This window comes from Condylura cristata, unplaced genomic scaffold (genome assembly GCF_000260355.1).
Source record: "Condylura cristata isolate star-nosed mole 26May11 unplaced genomic scaffold, ConCri1.0 scaffold00005, whole genome shotgun sequence".
Classification (NCBI taxonomy): domain Eukaryota; kingdom Metazoa; phylum Chordata; class Mammalia; order Eulipotyphla; family Talpidae; genus Condylura; species Condylura cristata.
This window is the reverse complement of record NW_004567106.1, coordinates 24,822,520-24,833,409: the sequence shown is the minus strand read 5'-3', so window position 1 is coordinate 24,833,409 and position 10,890 is coordinate 24,822,520. Positions and strand designations below refer to the sequence as shown.

Below are 10,890 nucleotides of genomic sequence, written 5' to 3'. Positions count from 1 at the left end.
TCATGTTGTATAAATGTTCTCCTTTTCAAAAAACCATGTTTATTTTCTCTCCATGTAACAGTGCTATATGTAATGAACCACATGACCTATTGAGCTAACTGGGCTCATCAAAGCATTGATACAACTGTTTGAAAAAGAGCTACATCTTATCTGAAGTGGGAAGCCAGTGATTGTACACAAATCAGTTTTTTTTTAATTTCTTTTACATTCTTCTTTTTGTACATTTTTTCATCTCAGTTGTAATCCCCATGGACTTCCCACCACCACTTGAACAGCTCAGTTTTTGACACCACTGCCCTTGACTAATGAACTGGTATGAGTTAGGTTCATTATTTCTGTATAATGCCAAGAAAGACAGACAAATTTCAATGACTTCTTTCTTGAAAGGATAATGGTATTCTTTCATATTTCTTAGAAGTAAATTTCATCAATTTTCCCCCAGAATGCTGAGATGGATGATCCTAAAGTTCAGTTTCTTTATAGGTGTTTTTTTTCAGTGACTAATTTATGTTAACAATAGTTCCAGGAAGTTGTAGGAATGGGAGTAAGTTTGCAAGGAAATGAGTATAAAGGAAGAGTTTCCCTTGACTTGATGTAGATCCATGTAATTTGACTTATTTTATACTTTATATAATTAGCAAAAGAAAAAAAAATGATTGTTGCTATAGTTTAGTGTGGGGCAACAGTATTCATCAGTATCTGTAAGAGTGTACAGCATGAACAGGAGAATTGGATTGTCATCCTCTTGTCAGAGGATAATGATTAACTTTACAGATGACTCAACTTCCACATCCTGTAATCCTGATAGTCTGTCCTCCAAATACTAATGACTCCTCTTATCCAGCTGGAGGTTTGGACTTCTCAGACCAGAAAGTGCCTCCAGAAAGCGTCCCCATGCCTCCCGCAGAGATCCTAAAATGGCCAATGTTTCAACTCCATGTTCTGTTTTTTAATAGCAATTTGAGAAAAAAAGCTAATACAGTTGTCAAATTTCAGTTAATGTACACTTAAATTGTGTGCATATTATTGTATATAAATTTTGTATCAAGATGTGGCTAAGTCTTCACAGGCTTCACTGTGGCACATAGCATCGATAAGACCTCAAAGTTGATACAACACAATATATAGTTCAGTGAGTGCTATCATTAAGGCAATCTGCTATGTGCAATTTTCAAAGTTTGTTAACTAATCTTGCTGCTTATATGTACCTGTGCATATATATCTATATCCAATCGTTTGCACCCAGCTTCCTGGACTGAAATAAACCTGTATTGTTGGGTAGCCAAATAGGTGAGGGCAACTACCCTTTAAATAATAGTGTGCTGAAGAGTGATGCCCTTCAACATTCTCTTCATGTAGTAGCCTGGCAAAGTGCCAGAATTTAATAAACATCAAGCTTTAATATGCAAAAACATCTATCTACAGAAAATAATGGAAAAAGGGCCTCCCTGGTGGCACAAGGGGTTAAGTCTAAGCAGTAGGAAGCTATCTGCAGCCACTGAAGCAGTTCAATCCCTGCCCAGGGAGCTGACCCACATGGCATTTCAAACCTCTCCTGTCTCACCTGCTACTCCCCTCAGCAGTGCATTTCAGTAGATCTTCCTGTCTAGTGATCAGTGTCTAGATAAAGAAGATGTGGTATGAATATACAAGGGAACACTTAGTTAAAAAGGTGAAATATTGCCATTACAACATGGATGGACCTCGAGGGAATTATGTTAAGTGAAGTGAGGAGTAAGACAAACACCAGATGATTTCACTCTCATTTATGGAATACAAAAAAAAAACCCCAAAACCAACAAACCCTTAGACTCTGACAACAGAATGGTAGGGTAGAACAAGGTAAAGGGAGTCAATTGGTGATAGATGGTGACTGGACATTTGGTAGTTAGCATGGTATGATAAACACAGTTGTTGAGGTGAGAAACTGTAAAACTAAAACCTCTGTGGTGTTGTAAAGAAATATTACTTCAATAGAAATAAAAATAATCACTTATTAAAATAAACAATGCTTCTAATATTTAGAAGCAATATGAAGTTACTCTTGACCCACGAAGGACTCAGAGGAGGTCATTAGCTCTTTGCAAAAGATACTTGAAAGATGCTGACATTTATAAAATCTAGAAAACAAAAAAAAAATTAATCTTTGTCTTGTCTGTTTAAATACACACTAATATAACTGATTCATTTAAGTCAAAAGCTTTTAATAAAATTACCAACCCAATCTGATCAAGTCTGACCACTAGCCAATTCCCTCTGATGATTGGCTACTATACATTTTATTCCTAGTCTTTTTCTTACACTTAAAAAAATGATATTCATGATATAAAACAATCAGGATGATCACCTATTTTGTATTGTCTCTGCCCTTGTTTGCAGTTCTATACAAGTAAAGATATTTCACCACTTCAATTTGAAGTTCCCCAAAAGCATATTAAGCACACTCATTATGCTACCCTCTAAGCATTAAAACAATGACAGCATAGAACAATAAAAAGAGAACAGATTTTAGACTTGTCCTACAACTAAGTCTAATTTTTTTCTCTGAAATCAAAAAGCCTAATAATTGAGGGAAAGATCTATCAACTAAAGTAACTACTGTAGCCATACAATGGAAAAATTATGAAAATTTATACTTACCAACTCGGAGAAAATTCACAGTACGTTGTACAAAAATAATAAGGTATATTTTCAAAAACAAAAAATGTAGATGCACCAAAAAAAATTATAGACTGGTTTAGTAACTCCTTTTATCAGATAACTATTATGCACCAGAGTTGCATATGCTCCAGTTTACTCAGTGAACAAAATGAAGTCCTTGTCTTTATGGAGCTTAGATTTGAGAATCATCAGAAAAAGCTAATACACAATTTAATGCCTAGCATATCACCACTATGAAGTAAAAAGAAAAATGGTCAGAAGACCATGCTATTTGGGCAGGTGGTCAAAGACAACTTCTCTTAAGAAGTAATGTTTGCATATACTTGAATAATGTGAGGGAGAGAACCATGAAACTGTCTAGGAATTAGAGCTACAAATAGAGGATTACCACGTTGGAAACCGCTAAGGCAAAAACATACCTGGTATGTTCTAGGAAAAGAAAGTCAACATGGCTAAAGAGGAATTAGAAAGGACAGTAAGAAATGAGGTTAGGACACAGCCTGGGGCAAATTTGGGGTGTTCTCTCCATAGTGAGAACTTTAAATACTAAGTGGAAATGAGATGTTAATTGAGCATGTGACAGATCAGAATCACTTTTAGTTACTAAATGTCAGCAGTAGTTGCCACTTGGTAGAAACTTTTCCAGTCTCCCTCTAGCCCCACTTCTCCACTTTTCTTCTCTAAATTTTTTTTTAAAGATTTATTTATTTATGCATACAAGAACTAGGGTACAGACCAGAGGTGCAGGGAGCCAGAGGATTCACCAGAAACAGAGTGGGGAGCAGAACAGGCAGACTGACTGAAATACACTGCTGAGGGGCACAGCGGGTGAGACAGGAGAGGTCTGCTGTGTCATGTGAGTCAGCTCCCTGGCTGTGGATTGAACTCTTGCAGATGCGGCTGCAGCTAGCCTCACAGTGCTATGCTTTCACCTGTTGCACCACCAGAGAGGGTCCCTGAATTTCTCCTTTTATATTCATTTTTTCCCCCTCTCCTGTCCCTTTCTAGCTATCTCTGAAGATAAACCTTATGATTCACCTAATCAAAAGGTAAGACAAACTCATGCCATTTGCAGCAATATGAGTGGAGTTTGAAGAGATAATGCTAAGTGCAGTCAGGAAAAAGATAAATACCAGGTGGTACCATTAATGTGTGGAATAAAAGTAACTAAACTATGAGTCATATAAAAACAAGCTTATATTGAAGCAGCAAAGAAGGGATAAGAACAAAGAGGGAAGGAAGCTTAATGGTCTATGGTGGTAGAATAAGGGGGAGTTGGTGGTAGGTACACTATAATGATGGTAGTAATACCTGACAGGGTATTCCAATATTACCTCAATTTTAAAAAAAGGGGAGAAAAAAGAATTACTCAGGGCTTTCAACTGCGATAAAATGATCTCAATTAATCCCTTTATTTTGGTCTGTTTCATTATATCAGACATCCTTCCGGCAGGCCACTTCTCTTTTAAAAAGTACACACATGACTGATTTGAGAGCCAATGAGCAGTGTCTGGTTAAAAACAGAACAGGGCCCTCCCTGGTGGCACAGTAGATTAAAGCACAGCACGAAGAAGCTAAAGCCACTCCAGCATGAGTTCAATCCCAGCCCAGGAGGTGATCCACATGGCACAGCAGACCTCTCCTGACCCATCGGCCGCTCCCCTCAGCAGTGTACTTTATCAGTCGGCCTGTTCTGCTTCCCACTGTCTCTGATGAATCCTGTCACCGCCCCTGCATCTCTGGCCTGTACCCCAGTTCTGTATGCATCAATAAATAAATCTTTAAAAAAAAAACAAAACAGAACATAGTTTACAATTAAACCAAATCTGCAAGGCAAGATCCTTAATTTGAGATGTAAAGTTGCTAACATTTTAGGCTTCTCAGATATATTCAAATAGGATGAGGCAAATTCTATAAATTCAAAGTAACTAAGAACATGGTGTCACAAAGCTGGTTTGAGGGTCTCCCTAGTGGCACAAGGGGTTAAGTCTCAGTACTCTGAAGCTATGGGCACTGCAACTACAAATGGATCTAACACAGCACAGCAGATCTCTCCTGTCTCACCCTCTTCTCCCCTCACCAGTGTATTTCAGTTGATCTACTTGTTCTGATCCGCACTCTGTCTCTGGTTAGTCCTTTCAACCTCCACACCTCAAGCCAACACCAATATGCATACATAAATAAATATTAAAAAAAAAAAAAAAAACAGACAGACTTGAGCCTAACAGCAAGGTCAAGGTCCTTAATGTTCTTGAAAATGAGTAAGACACAAGTAATCATTAGCTATGAAAAAATATTTAGATTACTTATCAGTACAGAGCTAAAGTAAACCAAAGTTATTCTGCAATAAACTTAAATGTTTTTAGTACCTTTAATGATACTGATACCATAATTTCAGGTTTTCAGGCCTAGTCTCCCAACCAGGAATGGATCCCAGGCTGTAGTGACAGCACTGAGTCATGGCCACTAGACCACCACGGGTTGGTGTCTCATAAAGCTGCAGCAGGAACCTCACTGACACTCAGGCAAGCAAGTGAAAGGAGGTAAATATGTATAGAAAGAAGTTGTTTATTAACAAGAAAAAGATCAGAAAGAGGGACTCCCAGGCCAGGAAAGGGCAAGGAAGCCCAAGAAGAGTTATACCTTAAGGAATATAAACCGTCTTTCCTAATTATTCTAAAGCTCCATCAATATCTTTGCCATAGTTAGTTCTTGGTGATCTTACTCACTCAGGCTTAATATCTATGCCCAGAACTCTCTCTCTGTGTCCCACCCTTAGCTTACTTTTCTTTATCATCCTTGTTATGTGTGTGGAGTCTCCTGTTGGCCCTAGTCTTGGGGTGTTTGATTAGTTCCCTTAAGAGTTTTCTGCCCTTATCTCTGGAGTCATCCTTATTTCCCAGAGGCCTTTCCAATTCTATTCTGACATAAGGGCTCTCCACTTACCCTATGACTCATTACCCTTTATGCAAATGTCCTAATTAACTAAATTAACTGAAGATATACTTAAATTATGATTTTTAAAAACTCAATAGCAAAGTTTAATTTTAACTTAACTTAGGCACAACTTCTAGTCACAATTCCCACACTTATTCCAATTGATTACCGGATTCAGTTTCTCCTACACTGGATAAGTTTCCATTTTTCTCCTGAAAAAACTATCTGATGTAGGTGGAACAAACCCCAAAATTGTACACTATTCCTTTTAATCATTAATAAATGCAAAGCCATCATTAAAGAAAAAAAGTTTACGGCCCCTCCCTGGTGGCGCAGCAGGTTAAAGCACTGCACTAAGAAGCTTAAGCCACTTCCGCATGAGTTCGATTCCCGCCTGCCCTGGAGGAACTCCACATGGCAAGGCAGACCTCTCCTGACCTGCCCACTGCTCCCCTCAGCAGTGTACTTTATCAGTCGGCCTGTTCTGCTTCCCACTGTCTCTGGTGAATCCTCTCACCCTCCACATCTCTGGCCTGTACCCCAATTCTATATGAATAAATAAATAAATCTTTTAAAAAAAGAAAGAAAAAAGTTTATGCTAACACTTTGTAAGTACAAATAATATATTTTATTTCATCCCTGAAAACAAACACCAAAAATGTATGCATCTAATAAGAAAGACTGAACAATTCCAAACTCCACCTGGCAATGGCATATAATTTAGTTCTTCACATAAATGTATACAGAAGAGTTTGGAAAGCTACCTTTCATGAAACAGTATTTTCTCATACTTATTTTAACAAAATACCATAATTATTGCTACTACATTTTATAGCATATTGTAATAATGAACAATACAATAACCAAAAACTAAATTCAATATAGTCTAAATCTAGAAGCTAGCTGCACTTAGGCAGCTATTACAGAGAATAAATACTATTAAATATAGGGCACCATATGGCAATGTCATTTGCTACAAGGGAATTTTTTATAAAGATGTATTTTTTCCTATACCAGATTTACCCAAGATTAGGATCTCTTGTGCTATATATAATAGCTGTTTTCCTAAAAAGATAATCAATCTTTATAATTTATATTGTATTTTTCTTAATTATTTTAAGCAGTCCTTATATAAAATGAATAATGTATGTTATTCAAATCCAAAATTTCATAGAGCTGGATATTCATATAATGTTAACATTTTCTAATCAATTTAATGCAACACAAATACCTTTACATATGTATCTTAAGAGTCCAAGTTTCATAAATATCTCAATGTCCCAATCCCCTAACAATGTAGTAAAAACAGAACTTTTCTGTTTTTTTCTGCTTTCCTAATAGCATACACAAAGGTTAAACTTAAATTAACATTCAAGTATATGAAAAATCATGGATTAATACTTTACTTATTTTTTAATCTCATAAAAATATCTTTTATTCTTTAGAATATATGTAAGAAAATGTTACATATGAGATTAGTTACTACTTTACTATCATTTAATTGCCTCAATGCTTAAGTTACAGACAGTGGTTACTACCCATTTTCAAGATTATACTTTTACAAATGTTAAATTTTTAAAAATATACAATAATTAACCTTCAGTTATTTCTGAAGGATAGTGCAAATAAAGACATTCTTTGGGTCATGATTTTCAAACATTATTTTCAACATTATACTTTTTTTTCTCTGTTCATAATCTGAGTAACAAAATATAGTACTGGAATTAAGCATATTGTCTAATAGCATTAGTCTAACATTTACACCTATTGAGAACAAATGACAAACTGACTTAGTAACAATGCCTGAAAAATATGGTACATGTTTTAATAAATATTTTATGGAAATGAATCCATGTCTCTCAGTGTTTTAGTTCCACCTTGATCTCAAACACAAGAGATTTGTATAAAGATCACCTTACTACACCAACCATGTTATCAAAATCCCTTTAAGAATATAGCACAGCATTGAAGAGACTTGCCTGAACGCAAACTAATAGTTTTAAAATTTTACATACAGAATTAGAGTCCCATGAATCCAGCATATTTCAAAAAAATGTAAATATGTAGAGCTTTTATTGTAAAGTATTATTCTATCCTAGTCAGTGATTAAAAAGCTTTTCTGCCATAGGACATAATCCACAGTGGATGTAGCAGCACAAGGTGATCTTCAAATGCTATCTAATGCTGCCTGATGCATTTATCCTTTTATTTGTGGTTACTGGCACCAGATTTCCACTAGTACCATTAGTAGTGTTGGTTGCTGAGCCATTGACAACAATATAGTCGACTTTGTTCTCCAGCTTTACCAAGCGTTGTAAGATGTCATCCAAAAGGACAGCTATTGTTCTTTTTAGATCCGCTGGTGGGGAAAAAAATCAGAGAAAAAAGTCATATTAAACAAAACACTTAATATTTGTGGTTTGTTCACAGTTCATGGGGGAAACTGAACATTTATTGAGTCATCTAAGCAAAAATATACTAAAGAAAAAAGCATCCACACCACAAACAGAAAAAGTCTTAGTTATTTTAATTAACAACATAAAGTGCATAGGCTCTTAAAGGAACTTCAGAATTATGAATGTGGGGGAAACTCATTTTTTAAAAAGATTTATTTTATTTACTTATGCATTCAAACCAGAGGTCGGGGCAGGGAGAGTAAGAGGATTCACCAGAAACAAAGTGGGGAGCAGAAAAGGTAGACTTTCTGAAATATACTGCTGAGGGAAGTAGCAACGAGACAAGAGGAGTCTGATGCTTGACCTCTTGCTGCAATGGCTATGGATTGCTTCATAGTGCTGAGACTTATCACCCTGCACCAACAGGGAGGCCACTGAAATTCTCATTTTTGTAGTACAGTGAAACAAATGTAAAATCTGGTTCAAAATATTTATCCCTCAATGAAGAACCCATATACCGATATACCGTGAGCTTCTTTAACTGTTGGTAAAGATGACAGTGGACTAGGCAGGTAAGGTAAACACTAAGTAAGAATTTCAGTGAAGTACAGAAATAAGAAACGTGTCTAAACCTCCAAAGGCTGACGTATGGATGTGTATCTGATCCAGGGCAGAAGCTAGGAACCTGATTAGTACAGTCAACATAAAAAGTAAAATTTAAGTTTTACCTTAAATTTTCTCCAGACAAAGATAGAAAAGAATGTATCTCTAATCTCCTTGGGAGGTAAAGAGTTTTCTGAACAATTTACCTGGGAAGAATTAAATTATGACCCTTTTCTTCCTTAAAATTCTCTTCTAAGTTCTCCCAAAGGCATCTAGCACATACTAGATACTTAATCAGTGGCAACTAATAGTTATTTTTTTGTTGATCCTGCACCCAAAAGAAGTCATTCAATTCCTAATCTGTGATCACATGGGAAAATACCACCTAACACTACCTGAAAAATTTGCTAATGGTTCTATTACTTTAAAAAAAAAAGTTAAAAAAGCACAAGCAAAAGAAAAAAGATAAACTGGACTTCATCAAAACTTAAAACTTTGGGGCATCAAAGGACACTATTCAGAAAGTGAAAAGACAATACCCACAAAAATGGAAGAAAGTATTTTTAAATCATACCTCTTGAGGGCCTAATATCAAGTACATAAAAAGAACTCAACAACAAAAAGATAAACAACTAATTTTTTTAAATGGGCAAAGAAATTGAAGAGAGATTTTTCCAAAGGTATAAACTCAAAAAGATACCCAATATCAGGGGTTACCACTTCACACCTACTATGATAGCTATCATCAAAGAAAGGAAAAATAAGTGTTAAAATTATGGGAATCAATTGGAACTATCGCCAGTTGCTGATGGGAATAGATATAAACTGGGACAGTCACTATGGAAAACACTTAGGCAATTCCTCAAAAAGCAAAACATATGGGCAGAGAGCTACAAAGACACTTCTCCAAAGAAGAAATGCAGATGGCCAGCAGGCATATGAAAAAATGTTCAACATCACTTGTAATAAGGGGGATGCAAATTAAAACTACAATGAGCTACCACTTCACACCAGTAAGGATGGCACATTTAAAACAATTAGCAACAACAAACGTTGGCTAGGATGTGGAGAAAAAGGAACTTTCTACACTGTTGGTGGGAGTGCAAGCTGATACAACCAAAAGACTAAAAATAGAGCTTCCATATGACCCAGCAACCCCATTCTTAGGTATGTACCCAAAGGACACAAAAACACTAATTCAAAAAGACTCCTGCACCCCTATGTTTACTGCTGCTCTATTTACAATAGGGAAAATGTGGAATCAACCCAAATGCCCAAAAATAGAAGACTACATTAAAAAGATGCAGTACATATACACGATGGAATATTACTCAGCAATCAAAAAAGATAAGTTCATGCCTTTTGCAGCAACTTGGATGGAGTTGGAAGCAATCATGCTTAGTGAAAGAAAAATAAAAATACTGGATGGTTTACTCATAGCAGGAGCATAAGGAATCGGGGGGAGGGAGGGAAGAGAGACAAACAAATATAATAGAGTAAAAATGAACAACTATAAACCAGAGCCATTTTATGGTGGTGAAAGGGAGATCAGAACTGGGGTGGGAAGAGTGCACTGGACTGTGGTGATAGCACACGGGTGAATTGGTGGTGGGAAACCCACGAGGATTACAACTGAGATGGAAAAATGCACAAAATGGTGTAAAAAAAAAATAAAAAATAAATATATAATTTAGAAAAAAAAGAAAGAAAACCTACAGGTTAAAAAAAGAAAGAAAAGCATAACATAAAATTACCATATGACCCATCAATTCTATTTCTAGGAATATACACCCAGAAGTTGAAAGTAGGGACTGAAAGAGATACTTGTACACACACATACATTTCAGCACTATTCACAATAGCCACAAGATAAAAACAACCCAAGCATCCATTAATAAACAGATCAACAAAAATTCTACCACCTGGGAAAGACAGAATGGAAATAAATTAACTCTCAGACTTTTGGTAGAATTCTCCAGTGAAGCCATCTGGGCCTGGAGATATCTTTTTTGAAAGCTCTTAAATTATGTACTGGGGCCCTCCCTAGTGATGCAGCAGGTTAAAGCACAGCACTAAGAAGCTAAAGCCACTTTAGCATGAGTTTGATCCCCACCCTGGAGGTGACCCACATGGCTTGTAGAAGACCTCTCCTGACCCGCCTGCTGCTCTCCGTCAGTCAGCCTGTTCTGCTCCCCACTCTGTCTCAGGTGAATCATCTCACCACCCCTGTACCTCTGGCCTGTACCCCGGTTCTGTATGCATAAATAAATAAATCCTTTAAAAAAGTATATAC

General features: G+C 36.4%; 1 protein-coding gene across 2 annotated transcripts in view; it reads right to left on the bottom strand.

Annotated features, from left to right (window-relative positions):
• Nucleotides 1-6,209: 6,209 nt before the first annotated feature.
• Nucleotides 6,210-10,890, bottom strand: part of CCDC126 (coiled-coil domain containing 126) — a 28,562-nt gene continuing 23,881 nt past the window's right edge. For both annotated transcript variants that reach the window (XM_012720740.1, XM_004676775.2), the window contains one exon: nt 6,210-7,957. In XM_012720740.1, the coding sequence (XP_012576194.1) occupies nt 7,773-7,957 (185 nt within the window). In that variant the 3' untranslated portion in view covers nt 6,210-7,772. The remainder of the gene's footprint in view (nt 7,958-10,890) is intronic.